Below are 18,780 nucleotides of genomic sequence, written 5' to 3' on the forward strand. Positions count from 1 at the left end.
GGGCTATTTGATAATTGTTCTATAAAGAAATGATTTACGATAGCCAGTGTATTGGAATATTTGATCTTGATGGGGAGAAAGAAAATTGTAGTCTATGAGCGATTGTGAGCATAGCTCCGACAGTTAGAACCGTTTGTACAACTATGCTGGTGAATGATCATAAAGAGCCTTGCAGGTTTGAGTTCAGAAATTTCCGTGTTTTTCTTGATATTTTTTTTTTGCTCATGTTTGAGGGAGAAAAGGGTGGGGGTGTCGAAATTGCTGATGTAGAATTATTTAACATATTATATTTATGATCTTTAAAATGTGTAAACGGCAAACTGAAAATGTTTATTTTTTGCACAGAGCATATATCCGCGTACGAATATAAATTTTATGTAATAGAACAGATACAACAACATAAAGATCTATTCCTAAACTGAATTGAAGACACAAGAAGGCGAGTAGGCGCCAAAGACTAAGGTATATTATATAAATATTGCATACTAGTAAACACTGATATGAAAAATGTACAATTCGATTACTAGGTCATTTTCAAACCAAAATTTCTCTACTTAAAATGTCTATGAAAACGAACGGTAACATAACTTATTTTATCACAAATAAACAGTGCTGTAATTGACTTATTAAGTGACTAGCCGGTCAGTAGTCACACTTAGTCTTATCAGTTACTTACCTTCACACTTCTGGCAAACAGTTTTAACTACTGAACTGCAAGCCATTCAATAAAAGAATACTAGTACAATTATTTGATGGTATGACAGCGGTGCACACGCAGATAATAACTCGAGACAATGTCGTCTATACAATGTAACAATAACATATTTTTGTTGCAATCAATATGAAGTTTTTTCATCTACCTGAATGTAACATAGACCAGACTACGTCCTCTGTCAATATTACTTTCACATGTTCTACTAAATTTTATAGTGACCCTAAAATAAAACTACAGTTTGATAGTATGGCCTACAGCACAGGGCTTACCTTGCACTTAGCTGCACGGTACCATCAGGATACACGTGCATCATTTTATTCAGGACCGTAACTTCATGATAATTTGATGACTTCTCATTTAGTATGTACATGTCTGGAACCCATACTTTCTCAAACAATGACGTATCAAGTTCCAGTCTAGTAAGGTTCAAAACATCCGTGTATCGTAGACGCTCATCAACCCAGCGTTCTCGCAGATGCATACTCATTGAATAATCCTGAAATGTAATGGGCTGATTAAAGGCACATGAGTGGGGGAAAAAAAGTAAAAAAAAAAAAAAAAAAAAGAAAAAAAAAAAAAAACAAGCAACATTTAAAAAGAATCAGTAAAATTTTAAAACACTACGAGTAGATCTACCTCAATTGATTACTTTAGTACGTTCTGATATTACACCGTTAGAATTATTTTTGTCATTTAGTTTAAGAAAGTTGAAGAAAGTAGGCCGAACGATGAAGATGGATCATACATTTAGTTTAAACTACCACTCAGCCTATAGGCCTCCGCAAGAATGCGTGCGTGATGGACTTTGTAATTTATTTTAGTAGCAGTCTGTGATGTAAAAATCAAATCTTTTAATTACACGCATACGTTAAAAAAAAAAAAATCCGCGCGCAAAACATAATTTTGCAGTTGCGAGCAATTCGATGTTTTTTTTTTGTTAGACACAGTTTACGTACTAATAAGCTGGATAAACTACACGTGCACGAGCACGTATCAAAATCTACCACATTTTCAAAAACGTGTTTAATGATTTCGTTAATATCCGACATTAATTTCGTTTTTAGTATTTAGACAGTCCTAAACACTGTGTGTTGAAAAAGAAATATTCTGCTTCTTTCTGTTAAAACACACTCTGATAAAGGACGTCACGTTAACGTGCGATCACGTCAAGGTGGTTGTTGCGGGATATTTTATCCACTGTTTTAGATTAAGGGTATGTTAGAATCGAAATAATGTATATTAAAATCGTGACTGACCTAAATTGATACACTCAAAATCGTGAAATTATTCCGCGGATGTATGACCTCTTTCCGTGCATTAATAATGTTAAAACACGGGTTTTCCCTAAATGTTTTCTTAAATTGCATCATATTAGTGTAATAATGTAATATTATATATAACAAAAATAAATAAATAAATATATGATGACATCGTATGATATAATGCGATAGATCTAATCATTAACATATGGCACAGCAACACCGTAAATTATAAACGATGACACTTTTATTGCTATTTTGTGTATATAAGAAAAAACTTCTTTATACCTTGAAACATTATAAAAAGTTGTCAAAATAAAGCCTGCCAGTTTTCAATCCTACAGTTTGCTTAAGCAAACAAAATCATAAAAACCTTTGCAAATAATTCTTCCTTAATAAATGATGTAGAATTATTTATGCAGAATAACCCCTCTGCAGGTTTAACGCTGGACCAGTTATCTATATATTTATTACTATTTGCCGACGATGCAGTTATTTTCTCAGAATCGGCAGAAGGGCTACAACAATCAATGAATAATTTTGAAATATATTGTAAGAAATGGAAACTCAATGTGAATGCACAAAAAACAAAAATTGTAATATTTAGTAAAGGAAGAAGACCAAGAAACAGTGAATATTTTAAATACGGGTCTGATGAAATAGAAGTAGTGAATAGTTTTAATTATCTTGGCTTAGTCTTTACAAGTGGGGGATCTTTTATGAATGCTACGAAAACGCTTGCGGGTAAAGCTCTGAGGGCGATGGGTGCTCTGTTTTCGGGTACCAGGACTTTAGAAATACCCATAAACATTATGTTAAGTTTGTTTGACTCTTTCGTAGCCTCAATATTAAATTATTCATGTGAAGTGTGGGGTTTTTTAAAGGCTGAAAACATAGAGCGTGTTCACAGAAAATACTTGAAATTTTTGCTCAATGTTAAAACCTCCACAAGTAATTCAGCATTATATGGAGAACTTGGTAGATTCCCGTTATATGTGATAAGGCAGCTTAGAATTGTAAAATATTATCTTAGATTACATTTAGACAAAAGTAGTAATTGTTTGCTATCAACTATGTTAAATGATATTAGAATAGAAGCTGAAAATAATTTGCAAGTTATAAATTGGGCCTCAAAAGTTAGGGCTCTATTACAAAAGACAGGTTTTTACGATGTATGGTTGTTTCCAAATTCTGTAAATGCTAAGGTATTTTTACCATTATTTCGATGTAGATTGTTTGACATGTACATAAACGACTGGAGGCAAGACATTTCATTAAAAACATCTTTAACACTTTATAGAGAGCTTAAAACAAATTTTGAATTGTCAGAGTATATAATAAAGATTCAGAATGTAAAGCATAGAAATGCCATTGCTCAACTGCGTTTATCATCACACCAACTAAATATAGAGACTGGAAGACACCGCAATATTCCAAGAAATGAACGCAAATGTATTCTCTGTGAAAAAAATGATATAGAAGATGAGTTTCATTTTATTCTGATATGTCCTGTGTATAATCAATTAAGAAAATATTATATTCCAAGGTATTATTATAAACGACCTAATATGTTAAAGTTCATAGAATTAATGAATGTTACAAGTGTGAAATTGTTGAATAAAATAGCAGTTTACAGCATTAAAGCATTCAAGCAAAGACATGATTACTTGAATTACTTAGCTGACTTATAATCATACAATCGATTGGTAGGCATCCGACAATTGGGATAATGTGAACCATAACATAGATGTACTGGCATAGTATAATCAATATGAAATGACAAACATACACACAGACGGACAAATGAGTCGAAATGACGGACGGACGGACGGACGGACAGACAGAGCCAGCCAGCCAGACCGGCACACAGACAGACAAATAGATAGACACACAGACAGACACACAGAAATACAGACACACAGACAGACAAACACACACACACACAGACAGACTCACATACAGACAGACAGACACACACATACACAGACAGAATCACAAACAGGTAGCACACAGACAGTCACTCAGAGGCACACAGACAGACACACAGACGCACACAGACAGTCACACAGACAGGTAGTTATAATTTTTAGCCAACTTCCAACCATTTGCAGTTGGATGCCTAGCAACCTTTTGGAATGTAACCAATATTTTACGCCTATATTGTGTTGAGTGCAAGCAGACGCAAAAATCGACATTAAAGAGTCGCAGTATTTAAATAATATTAGTAAGAGACAAATTCTCTACAGCCTGACAGTATACAAATACAGCCTGATAGTATACAAATATGATCTGGACACGTAACTAGCTAAATATGTTAATACTTAAGCCTATGACAAACCTTGAATTTCGTTTCGGTAAGGTTTGTTATATGTGGGAGTTTATTTTACGTGTCTCCATGTTGATGGTCGGTAGTAATTCTTGCTCTTTCATTTCGGTAAGAATTACTCAAGCCTCTCATTACTGAAATTATGATTACAGTTACTATTTAACTGCATTAAGTCATTTATAATTGCATTTCAACTCTGGTAAGGCGAATATGAAAAATGAAATCAGAGCAACCAACATATTGTCCATATATAAAATAAATATGAAATCAAAAAGAGAACAACGCACCATCTTGTCGATTTTTGCGTCCTTTCAGCGCTTAAGTATGCATTTATTGTTTAACCTAGTAATGTATGGGCAGGTTACTTTCAACTTGTGCACTTGACCCCGTTGACCTGTGTTATACGGACCGTCCTATTTTGATAAAAGGGAATTTTTGATATGTTGAACATTTTCAAACTACTTTTCAGTTATTTTGAAAAGACGCGTTGATCAAAATTTCTTCATACTTAACGTATTAAAGTATAATTATGCTGAAAATCTCATATTTTATGCTGCTTAATTTCAGGAAAAGCACGTGCATTAAAATTACCGTTAAAAAATTACCTATCGATAGGTCTGAACTAATCAAATGAAAATTCAGGGTCAAGGGGGTGAGCAAGTTGAAAGATATCGACCTATAATAATGTATTATGGAAAATCTCATTGCTGATATGTGTTATGCACCGGTGATTGCTTGACAAAGATAAAATAAAATTGAAGTCACTATGTATGACTAATCTCATCATATAGGATTTAAGAATGATTTTTCACCTCTCATGTTTTTATTAACAGATCCTATTATATGTTGAGTTAAATTATAAGTAATTTTTTAAGAATGAACTGTTACACGAAATTATACAAAAACCATCTTAATTAATAGAATTAATTAACAAAATATCAGTAAATGAATAAATTACATAAAACATATTAGTATTCAGATTTATTGTATGTGTATATTTGTGTTCATATTATTTCCATAAAATATATATTTTAACCTTCCGCTATAATCATGCATGTTTGTAATGTATATATATGACGATGAACGTTTAATGTTCAAGTCTTTCTGTAAATAAACTTCTGTTCTGTTCTGTTCTGTTCTTAATGCTGCATAAATTTGCATATAGTTTATTATAATAAACGGGATGTTTTAAAATGTTAACAAAATTTGTGACAAAAATCACAAAAACCTCTTCAATTTCGTTGATAACTTATGCCATTTTTTATCCTGTCATTTATTTCAATACACAGGAGTATAGAATTTTACCGAAAATTGCAGTAACAATAATAAAATTATACTTAATAATTTATTCATGAAATAAATATTAGAACTGATAATTATTTTATAAAAACGTACAACTCCGGCAATGAATTGAAAATATCAATCGAGCAAAGACCTAGTTGAATCGGACCAAAATTATTTGAATAACTGATAGGTTTGTTGTTGAAATGTGTTTTTTTTTATAAAACATTTAATTGTAATTCATACATAAAATTTAATAAATATAAACATTAACGTCATTCATGATACTTGCATTATATTAGTGCATATGAGCATCAATTAAGTGGAATTCGACGGCATATGTTTTCGATTAAAACATTCAACAGTAATATTTATTCTACGAGAGAATAATTGTGCCAGCCACCTTTAAATAGGACTATTTAACATTCTAACAGATGTTTTATTAGTGCTAAATAATACAAAATCAAAGTTATAATCTTCATGCATTGTTTCATCTGCGTCTTTATAGCCTTTCCAAAGCATAAAAACCTCAATTTTACAAAATGTAGGAATGCTACACAAACAATTCACCCATTTCATAAAGCAGTTACTGATAGCAAAGGAAATTAGGTCTCTATATTTAAAACAATCAAGAGCGGACCAACTGTTGATTTTCGGTATTTATCAGTGGAAATATGAAAGCTACAAATGTTAAGACCCAAACAGACACTGGGTCTTAGCCGTACACCGCCAATAAAAAATATAAAACATGCCTCAAAATAATAATGTCTGTATATTACTATGCAATATAACTGTATTTACAGTTCGTATAACATTTTTTTTTATGATTTCATAAATAAAACGCAATTACAGACAGTCCTGAACGCTGTCTGTCAAAAGGCCTAAAAAAGCAAAAAGCCATAATGATGTACCCTTAAAAGCAGTGTATAATATAATTGCGTTGATCTAACACGATAACTTTGTAAACGGGGTTTGTTTTTTTTTTTTTTGCTTTTTAGGGTACGTCAGAAAGAATACTTTATATCCTGAAATATGATATCTGAAAAACGTGTATGATACGACACATTATTATAATACAATAATATCTCTGATGATAAAGTAGTAATTGTATCGTAGTTAGCCAACAAAAACATAAACGCGTCGGGAATTTAATATTTATTCATACTGCATATCATTTATTATACAAAAAAAATGGGAGGTATAGAATGTTGACGAAAACTTTGGCGAAAATCACATAAAATTCTACTGTATGTTCTTCATTCATATTGTATAAAGTAATTCAAATATCATTAATTACAAAATACGACAGGTAATGCATCGTTTTTATAAAATATTTATCTTCTTTTTATACGAGACTTCGAACGCCAACTCAATATCTTTATCAATATTTTTCATATAATATTTTATGAAAATTGCCACATATTTTTTATTTTTTTTTTTGGATTTAACGTCGCACCGACACATGATAGGTCATATGGCGACTTTCCAGCTTTAATGGTGGAGGAAGACCCCAGCTGCCCCTCCGTGCATTATTTCATCACGAGCGGGCACCTTGGTAGAACCACCAACCTTCCGTAAGCCAGCTAGATGGCTTCCTCACATGAAGAATTCAACGCCCAGAGTGAGGCTCGAACCCACATCGATGAGGGGCAAGTGATTTGAAGTCAGCGACCTTAACCGCTCGGCCACGGCGGCCCCTGCCACATATTTAGAAATATATATTTATAAAGACATTCGAAAATTTAAAGAAATTCGAGTATTGCTATGCTATCCTTTAATCTATTTTAGCGCCTCAGCCCAGTTAAAAAAGTAAAAAAAAAACAAAAAAAAAACCATAAATTTTTATGACTTATAAATGAGCGAACGTTATAGGCAAGAACATTTTGACAGAACTATAACTTTATCATGCCATATTTTTGGATTAATTTAAATTTGGTTTGATATTATAGAGTTTTTGACTTATGTTGAGGTCAATATTCGTTTTTACGGACCTGTAAAAATGATATTGACCGAGGACGCAGTCCGGTCAATATCATTTTTAAAGGTTCGTAAAACACATATTGACCGAAACATAGGTCTATAATTGTTATATTATATGCCCTTCTCAAATGCACTCATTTGACTTACCCTATTTCATACATATAAGGAAAAGTGATATCACAGAATCATTATCATAATTGCGGGTCAATATGGCTTTTTGCGGACCCGCGCGTGCATCCCTTTTGACCAATTAAATGAGCGGATTTGAAAAGTGTTTATAATATTTGACTATAAATCAGTGTAAAATATATATATCTATACTTCTGTGATATTTGCTCGTTTAAAAAAAGAACACTTCTTTTTTTGTGTATTATTGTGACCTTTTGAAATGGGTAGAGGCTGTAGAATGACTGAACTGGTATCTTCGCACAATTTGATTTTGTTGAAATTTCAATGCGCTATTACCAACCTTTATCTGAATGTGCAAGAAATTTGATAATTCTGCTTTCAGAATTATGAAAGATATCTTCAAAAATACCACTTTCGATTTTATTATATTAGCATAATAGACGCTTAATTTCGTTCTTAAAATAGTTTATAGTTTGTTTTTCTTGAACATGCTTTTATGTATTATAGCAAATAGCAATAAAACCCTACTTTATCCGCCAAACATTGTTTGATCTCATACTTCAGAAAGTTTCCAAAACATAGAAAAAGCAAGATGTAAAAATGATACACAGGCTAAATCCCTCAACTCGTCAAGATTAAGATGAAAAAAAATAAACCAAAAAAAACAACAACAAAAAAAACCAACAGATCTTGATAATAATTATCAGAATATAATCGACAGTGGCTAAAGAGTTACTTGTCAGCAACTTATCAGATACGAAAACAGCAACTGTTTAGACCAAAACTATGGTGTGCCATTTGGGATAAAAGTCTACTCTGTTTATTTGATCTATGTAAAGCGCCTTTGAACGTGAAATTGATCATGAAAAGGCCGCTATAGAAATCTGGTATAATAATAATAATTATAATAACTTACGCGCACATTTCAACGTATACGAGAACGCGTAAATATAAAAAGCAAGTTTTTATGTTTACACAATCATGCACAAATAAGTATATAAAATCATTCATACAATGATGTGCACTTACAAAATATACATGTGCACCTAAATATTTACACATGCACGCGCAAGTATAAGCACACGTGTACAATTTTAACACGCGCAAACGTAATAATGATTGTGCGTATATACCTCGTACGTTTGCATGTCAATATGAGCATGCACGTTTATGCCTCAAAATGCTAAGAACACGATTTTGAATTGACTACAAATACATATGATTTGTTAACGCTGATTTGTTAAATCATTTTTCGGCGCAACCGTATTAAGCTAGTATTTATGACATATAATGACCTCCACCTCGTGACTAAGTTCGCAAATCTATATGAAAGATTTATGTATTAACAGTGACTGTCTTGGATGAAAGTGTTCTTTTTTCACTCTGTGTCTTTTTGTAACGCTGAGTGAAATGTATAGCGTTCGTCATGAATGACACTGTTTACAGTTTTAAAGGTATGTGTATTTCAGGTACTGAAAGAGTTTGACTTAGATAAACTAACTTGAATTGTCTTTGTTGATCCTTAAAATAAGAAATTAATTACAGATTAAAATATGTGTTGGTGTGTGTGTGTTCGGGTTTAACGTCTTTTTCAATAATTTTTCAGTCATATAAACGACGGTGTCTACTTGCAGCAGTGAGCACAATGCCCAACTTTATAGTGCTGCCTCACTGGAATATCACGCCGTAGACACGTGGCATGATACCCCACCCAGTCACATTATACTGACACCGGGCTGACCAGTCCTAGCACTATCCCCTTAATGCTGAGCGCCAAGCGAGGAAGCTGCTAGTACCATTTTTTACGTTTTTGGTATGACGCGGCCGGGGATCGAACCCACGACCTCCCGCATCCGAAGTGGACGCTCTACCACTAGGCTACCAAGGCGGTAAAATATGTGTTGCTTATACCAAGAAACAATATAGAGTAACATAAGAAGGTTCTAAAAGAAATATTTATAACTCTTGTAGGGTATATCGGCAGGATGGATGCAGGGGTTTGGTGTGTATAGGGGATTCAACTGGACATAATGTCAAGTAACAGTATAAACACTAATATACATTAAGAAAATTGTAAGTGGAAGATTCTCAAAAATGATTTTCGACTTTGAGGTTGAACAATGTAAGGGAGGTAATTTCAGCCATTTTTTCATCTCATTAAGACCAGTCTTTATGTAAGGTTTAAGATTGTTAAAAAGAAAAAGTTAACTTGAAAACCATGGTATAAAATTCTAACCAACGCAAAATCTGATAATTGTGTGGTACTGATTCCAAACCAAATTATGCCTGTCCTTTGTCAAGTCTTATCCTCGTGTAAAGTTTAATGCTTATAGGGGCAACAGCTACGAAGATACCACGAAACTTTGAGCTGCACAACCTTCAACTCAGAAAAGCAACATCGTTGCAAGGGTTACTACAAGGAGCCTCCTTATACTTTGAATGGTCGAGGTGAAAATAAATGTAGTGTTTTCATAACGCTGCCAAACACCTCTGTCACTGAAACCAAAGAGATTCAAATAAGGCTATGAAATGAAAACATATCTAACCTTACCATATTCGCCTCACTGATAGAGTACATGGATATAACATATATACTGACAACCACTTCAACCTGTCTGTCCGAATGTTCTGAAATGGGTAAAAAATCACATAATATTTTTCACTTGAATATATTTCTAGTTTGTTTATGTTAAAGAAAGTATTAGAGTGAAAAATATACTGAAACGGAAGATAATTGTATGTACAATAATGACAGAGTTATTACTCTTGTGCATTGTACTTCAACCGTTTCAATCCAGTTTCATCAAGTTAACATTCATGACGGACATATTTTGTCTAATTTCTGGTATTTGATAACGTGATAAAAGGATTCCTACTGACCCTCATCCCCAAAAACATGTTTGATTTAAACATTTAAAGACTTAAATGTCATCTAGCAAATGTATATTGTATATACATGTGAGACAACTTTTCCCGCTGCGAAGACACGTTTTTATATTTGTCAAAATAAGTCTTAGTATTACATGTTGTTCTGATATTCAAGGATCCAAAGAAAATTCATAAGAGTAGAAAGAGAAAATAAACATTGAAATAAGTAAAGGTAAAAAATTGTCTAACTCTAGGTAGTCCTGTATTTGATGGAACAGCTTGTTTCCAGCCAAGATCACAACATGTGTAATATTTGAATTCCCACCAACATGTTCACTACTAGAAACATTGCAAAATTAAGTAATCGCTTAGCTCTGAAAACTAGTTGAGAAATCAGTCGTAAAACGTGACCGGGGGCGGGAAAGTCTGGCAATAAATGGTACAAACTGCTAACCAATGTGCACTCAAATAAGGTATGAAGGTGTTCTACGTGCGTATTAATTGTGTTTACCAGTATTGTAATCTTTCATATATTTTTTGGTAAAGTTATTTTAAAATTTAATCTAAAAATGTCTAGAGGATAAACATTACCTCTGTCAAATTTAGGTGGCAACTTCTTGTCATAATTCTCAAATATCTCATCCAGAATTGTGGACCTGAAACAGACAACAAAAGGTGGTAACGTCTTGTCATAATTCTCGAATATCTCATCCATAATTGTGAACCTGAAACAGATAACAAAAGGTAGTAACTTGTTGTAATAATCATCAAATATATCATCCAGATTAGTTGACCTGAAAAAGACAGAAAAAGGTGGAAACCTTTTGTCACAATTCTCAAATATCTTATTCAGATTATTTGACCTGAAACAGACAATGAAAGATGGTAACTTCTTGTCAGATATCTCATCAAGATACGTGAACCTGAAAAAGACATAATTGTCATAATTTTCAAATGTCTCATTCAGATGTGTGGACCTGAAACAGACAGAAAAAGGTTGTAACTTCTTGTCACAATTCTCAAATATCTTATTCAAAATTGTGAACCTGAAACAGACATCAAACGGTTGTAACTTCTTGTTACAACTCTCAAATATCTTATCCGAATTGCGGACCTGAAACAAACAACAAAAGGTGGTAACTTCTTGTCACAATTCTCAAATATCTCTTTCAGATATGTGGCCTTGAAACTGACAACAACAGATGGTAATTTCTTGTCATAATCTCGAATATCTCATTCAGAATTGTGGACCTGAAACAAACAACAAAAGGTAGTAACCTTTTGTCACAATTCTCAAATACATGTATCTCATTCAGATACGTGGCTTTGAAACTGACAACAAAAGGTGATAACGTCTTGCTACGACTCACAAATATCTCATTCAGAATTGTGGACCTGAAACAGACAACAAAAGGTAGTAACTTCTTGTCAAAATTCTCAAATACATGTATCTCATTCAGATATGTGGCCCTGAAACTGACATCAAAAGGTGGTAACTTCTTGTTTCAACTCTCAAATATCTCATTCAGAATTGTGGACCTGAAACAGACAACAAAAGGTAGTAACTTCTTGTCAAAATTCTCAAATACATGTATCTCATCCAGATATGTGGCCCTGAAACTGACATCAAAAGGTGATAACTTCTTGTTACAACTCTCAAATATCTCATTCAGAATTGTGGACCTGAAACAGACAACAAAAGGTAGTAACTTCTTGTCACAATTCTCAAATACATGTATCCCATTCAGATATGTGGCCCTTAAACTGACATCAAAAGGTGGTAACTTCTTGTTACAACTCTCAAATATCTCATCCAGATTTATGGACCTGAAACAGACAACAAAAGGTAGTAACTTGTTGTCACAATTCTCAAATATCTCATCCATAATTGTGGACCTGAAACAGACAACAAAAGGTAGTAACTTGTTGTCACAATTCTCAAATATCTCATCCAGATTTATGGACCTGAAACAGACAACACATGATGGTAACTTCTTGTCATAATTCTCAAATATCTCATTCAGAATTTTCAGAATTGTGGACCTGAAACAGACAACAAAAGGTGGTAATGTATTTTCATAATTCGGTATAATTCTCAAATATCTCTGTCAGAATTGTGGACCTGACAACAACATGTGATAACTTCTTGACATAATTCTCGAATATCTCATCCAGATTAGTTGACCTGAAACAGAAAAGTTATGCCTCAACTTTATTTTCTTCAACTTTCGTAATACATTTAACCTAATATTCTGTAGATATACACAGTGGTAAACTATCAAATGTGAACCAGTATCAAAGTAAAAGATTTCACTTATTATCAAGAAATAAATGAATTTGTTTCGGAGTGACTATTGATTGAAATGAACAACAGATGGTCGGGAAAAAAAATACGCTGCTACTTCCTTATTCGTTCTAAAAATTTATTACGCTTTCCGATAAAAAAAAGGAATGAAATAGTTCAAAATTTATATATCATCTGCAACGTTACGTTATGTTTTCGTTCATAATTTTTTTAGCAGAAGAAAGTATGTAATGAAAGGGTGAAAGGTTTATTATAAACAGTAATATGCTCTGAACTGTTATATTCGGCCCTCGTAGATTTTATCAGACCGAACCACACTCGTTGCTTTCACGCTTCGGGTGATCCAGGTAGGACAAAATCATCTCGAGCCGAATAATTCATCCTGGATCAAGTAACTGTTATAATAATCCTATTTTATTTGACATAGAATCAATTTTTGGATTATTCAATGACTGCCGCGTCATTTATGGAATGTTTTCCCTGGCAAAATAAGGGTGTCGCCAAAACAGCGGCAATTATGCAAAGGTCTTACTAAGACTTCTTTACGAACTCTGATTTTGGTAATGGAATTTACATAAGATAATGTTAAGCAAACTAAATAGTATGGTGTGAACTTAATTCGAACCCATGGTAAAACAACAAAAATATGAACTGCTCATTACTCTGCACGTTTATAATGACTGTTATAAATAAATTTAATTTTAGAAATCTTTGGACATGTACATGGATTTCAAAGCTTTTTAACTTCATATCAATGTTTTATTGGAGCGAACTCTTGTCGTGTCCAGTCATTTTCGTATGAAAAAGCGAGAGATACACTGGTCCCTTTTAAATCTCTTTTGTGGCACTGCCAAAATTTCTTCGGCTGTCAGAATAATTTTGAACTATCACAAATATAACAAGTTAATCTAATTTAAAGACAAACTCTTTCTCCTTCTTCTGTCTAGTAATTGAATTTACTTATCAGACGCTGTGGTAAGGATTATAATATTGATAATATAATTGTTAATAATTGTATTTTGTATTTTTCTTGCACAGAGCTCGGATTATTCTTTGTGCTATGATTGTATTGTTTATTTTTTTTTTATCTTAGCATGAATGTTGATATGTTATATGTTTAGGATTTTATACACGGCTAATAAATTAAGTTAACCTACGCCGGATTTTGTATTGAATGTACCCCTTTGACACAATATTTCAAAAATTTTCAACAAATATTTTGATGAGTATGAAATAATAAAGAAATGAAAAAAGAAAGAAAAGAAAAATACTTACATTGTTATGTTTGAGGATGTCCCTACTACGCAACATGCTCTCGATGCGAACCAAGCCAATTCAATATGCTTGACCACTACGTCCATATTCTAAAGATTATATTTAGTGACCTGATATAGACTAGTGTTAACGATTAAAATTATAAGATTTGTTGAAGTGTAAAGCTAAAATAACACTGTATTTTGTTTATAAGCACTTATCAAAACTCGCGATCAAATATTTAACGCAGTATCGCATGACATAACTTCCGACATTTAAAATGCTCTCAACTTAACTTCCGACAGTAAAAATATACTGAACCTACTTCGGACTGATTTCCGTATCTATAATATCTACAGAGATATACCACCTATTAGATGAGAGAGCAAAGCATTTATTAGATCTTGTTTTGCCATGCAAAACTGTCTAAAAGCAAAATATAAACAAATGTTATTTATATCAGTGTCAAATTTACAGCTATTTTGCATCAATTTAATAGGACATCATGCAATCTTTATTGATCAACGAGAACGTCTTGGAGCGAAAAACATTATATTAAATAGATTATATTTAGTGTATTTTCATCACAGTTGAATTTGTTCCTTACTGCTATTATGTGAACTGTGAAATGTGACAATTTTAAAATTGCTTGAATCGCACTCGATATCCGGCTAGCGTTTTACACGGAAGTCAAATTGAAAGGATTATCTTTTAATCAATATAATTATGCGTTTTTGCTTCTGATATGAATTAGACTTCGCTCTCTTAAAGGTATACTAGACCAAATTTTCATCTTCGTAAATATAAACAATTACTACATACAGTTTATGTAAACAGATAACTGATAAAAGTTTATATGTAATTAACACATTTCTGAAAAATGTTTGAAATAATAGTTCGGACATATATGTATGTTTACTGCTACTAAATATAATGGAAGTATTTTTTTAATTAATCACTGTTTCTGAGTTTAGTTAATTATGAATGTAACTCTACATGCAGAGTAACTTTAAATATTCGGTTAAAGTTAAACACATTTGATGGGGATTTTCTGTATTTGAAGATAAATGCTTTAGTGACAGATGAGCATTTGATATCTTTAAAAAACATACATGCTTATTGTTATGAGTATTGTTGCATTTTCAGAGAATATGGCTATTTATTTCTATACAAAATGAGAACATTAGATTTTAATATTGCTGGTAAAACAATGTGTGTTAACCTTCTAGATCCGGCTTATCAAAAACTCAAGCAAAAGATAAGATACCTTTCCATTAACACTGTATATTAATCCAAATTATTTGTATACAATATTTCTGTAAAAAGTTTGTATAAGTATTATACAAGTCGGATGTTTTGCCCTTTTCGTTAATATATAGTTTTTTTTTTCCATTTTAGTTTCAACTTTAGCAACATGTTTACTTTAGACACAAATTCAGTCAGACCCACATCGTCCGCTTAGCTCACCAGGGAATGCACAGATGTATGTCGATCGCCCACTGAAGCGCATCTTATCTATGATTTGATAAAAGACATTGCCATTTCATCCACAACCTGTGATTTACGTGAAGAGTTTATACGGCAAACAGCCCGCCGTTACGTAACTGAAATACTGCTGAAAAACTGTGGTTAACAGAAAACAAAACGGACAGTAAAACTATGGAACAAATTTTTTCGATAAAATTGTCAAACTCCGCGATCAAATAACATGACCGCAAGTGTTTCTATGTTTGTACAGTTCTGTTTTCTCTCTCTTTTTTTTCACATTGATGTATTTGACTCCTTTTGGAATCCTTTTAAGGTACTAAACCTCTGATATGATGAAAGTTTACGCTAACAGTGGTTGTTTAAATAGTAAGCTTATATTTGGACACTTCGGAGAAAATGCATGTTTTACATGATGTAATGTATGTCGTCAACAGTCGAGCGTTATGACCTCTGGAGTACAAGGGATTTAGTATGCATTAACTGTATATACCTACACCTAAGATAATGATTTTACCTATAGATATATTAAGATAAGTCTGGTGTGCAGTGTTGTGCTCCTATATGACTTACTGTCAGACCATCCATTCCTGAAATGATGTCCGGAGGGGAAACTAGGATGTTTCCATTTAAGTTGGAAAACAGCAAAAGGACCTTATTTATATAACTGTTTACATGTATTCCACACGCCCATTACCCAAGTCTGGTACCCAGAGTTACGCTCCTATATGACATTACGGTCAGGCCATCCATTCCGGAAATGATGTCCAGAGGGGGAACTCGGATGTTTCTATCATTTAAGTTGGAAAATAGCATAATGACCTTAATTATATATCTGTGTATTCCGCTGGTCAGAAACCTACTTGTCGAACTTAAAAAAAAAACAACACCAACACATAATTCTGCTGCACACTTTTTCCTTAACATAAAATACAAACTTTTTTCAGCTATTAACATAAATACCTAGCTTATACGATGTATCACGTGAGCGTTCTTTTTCCAGTTAACCATTTTTTTTCTATATCGCACGTCTTTATTCTTTATTGGAAATGCCTGCAAAAACGTTCTGACAGACTGAGTATTATCTACGGTTCGGATAAAATGACTGATGGTCAATAAAACAAACGTGTCTGATGAACTAAAAATAACATTGATAGATAAACATTCGTTTCAAATCCCCTCTCAGACAGGACAGTCAGCAAGTCACTCAATATATCCTGTACCGTTCAGTATCATCGTCTCACTGTACGACAGTACATGAAAATTAATGTGCGAAAGGCAAATATCTCGTAATGAAGAAATGTGTTATATTATTTTCCTTAAACATTAATATATTTATCTGTTTACAAGCCAACAATAAACAAATGTTATTCAAATCAGTTTTAAATTACATCTTTTTTGCATCAATTTAATAGGGCATCATGCAAACTTAATAGCAATATTGTTTTGATTGATGAGGTATCTTGCAGCGAATTGTGTCCTCTGAATCTATTATTACTAAGTGAGTTTCGTAACAGTTGAATATGGTCCTTGTTACAGGCGAGTTGTGAATTGTGTTGTTTGATTCCTATCGATGCTAAAAAACACACATTTGCTTTCCTGATTTATATTAAACTTTTTTCTACAATATGAACATTTTTAAATACACACACAAAAAAGGAAGCAGTCGCTTATTTCTTATTTTAAGTTTTTTGAAAGCATTAAACTACCTTAACATGTTGGAATAAATATCATTGTATTTCTTTGTTTTTATAAATAATTATTTATATTTCCTTAACAAGAGGTATGTTATGTTTTTCGAGAAAAAGCTTTTCCCTCCCTCACCATCCCTCAAAATAGATAAAGAGATCAAAGAATGTAACAACTAAATCTATATTTTATTTTAATTGTAAATTTGCAGTTAATAAGGAGCCGGCTCTCTTTTAGTGTACCAAGTCGGTGCAAGAGAGCGTGCGGATTGTTGCTCTTTTTATCACCAGCCATGATCATATTCAGTTAAACCCAGTTTACTATTATTGTTTTTTTATTTATTTATTGTTATGCTTCCCTTAAATACTCGATGCTGTAAACATTAGTTTTTCTATTTTCAACTGCCAGGACGAGTCGCTTTTCTAAACAGTGTATTCTCGTATTAAAAGAAATTTACACTTGTGTTCAAAACAAATCCGTTGTATTCAAAGTTTATTTTGTCATCAAAATACTCATAAAGGTAAACACAAACAATAGAATTCTCTTGGAATTTCAATCAATGTTTAAATAGATGCAGTGATACGTCACAAAAAAAATGTAACAATTCATGTGTATCATTAAATAGCTCTGCTTAACTTAAAAAGCCCAGATTAATGCCAGCTTCTCGTGTTTTTACATATACTTTTTTTAAATATATATCTTAATACATGTGTATAAAGTAATAATAAGTTAATAGAATACTGTGGTAAATATAGTAGCTGTTTCAGTCTCCCATAATTTTGTATATGACTTTATGTTTCTTTATATTTTAAAATAAATGTGAATTGTATGCTAAAATGAGAAGTAAATAGAGTATATATATGTACATTTATTCATGTACTCACTCGGTCACTTACTTAACATACGTACATTCATGTAATCACTAGGTCTCTTACTCAACATCCGTACACTCATGTACTCCCTCGGTCACTTACTCGACATCCGTACATTCATGTGTTCACTTGGTCAGTTACTCAACATTTGTACTCCCATGTATTCAACATCCGTACATGTATTATGTATTCACCTGGTCACTTACTCAACATCCGTACACTCATGTACTCCCTCGGTCACTTACTCGACATCCGTACATTCATGTGTTCACTTGGTCAGTTACGCAACATTTGTACACCCATGTATTCAATATCCGTACATGTATTATGTACTCACTTGGTCACTTACTCAAACATCCGTACACTCATGTACTCATTCGGTCACTTACTCGACATCCGTACATTCATGTACTCACTTGGTCAGTTACTCAACATTCGTAAATCTATGTACTCACTCAACATCTGTACATGTATTATGTACTTACTTGGTCACTTCCTCAACATCCATACATTCATGTACTCGTTCGGTCATTTACTCAACATCCTTATATTCATGTACTTACTTGGTCAGTTACTCAACATTCATGCAACACCCGTACATGTATTCATGTACTCAC

The 18,780-nt window shown here is 32.8% G+C and overlaps 1 protein-coding gene across 5 annotated transcripts in view; it reads right to left on the reverse strand.

The window, feature by feature from the left end:
* Window positions 1–18,780, reverse strand: part of LOC123557650 (glycine receptor subunit alpha-2-like) — a 38,531-nt gene that overhangs the window by 7,093 nt on the left and 12,658 nt on the right. For 2 of the 5 annotated variants that reach the window (XM_053544009.1, XM_045349257.2), the window contains exons 1-4: window positions 14,139–14,421; window positions 11,150–11,214; window positions 10,242–10,318; window positions 985–1,211 (exon numbers count right to left, since the gene is read on the reverse strand). In XM_053544009.1, the coding sequence (XP_053399984.1) occupies window positions 985–1,211; window positions 10,242–10,318; window positions 11,150–11,214; window positions 14,139–14,224 (455 nt within the window). In that variant the 5' untranslated portion in view covers window positions 14,225–14,421. Of the gene's footprint in view, window positions 1–984; window positions 1,212–10,236; window positions 10,319–11,149; window positions 11,215–14,138; window positions 14,422–18,780 lie in introns of those variants that run through there. The other 3 variants (XM_045349259.2, XM_045349258.2, XM_053544010.1) reach the window with 2 other exon arrangements.

The sequence above is a fragment of the Mercenaria mercenaria genome, chromosome 5 (assembly GCF_021730395.1).
Source record: "Mercenaria mercenaria strain notata chromosome 5, MADL_Memer_1, whole genome shotgun sequence".
NCBI classification, from domain to species: domain Eukaryota; kingdom Metazoa; phylum Mollusca; class Bivalvia; order Venerida; family Veneridae; genus Mercenaria; species Mercenaria mercenaria.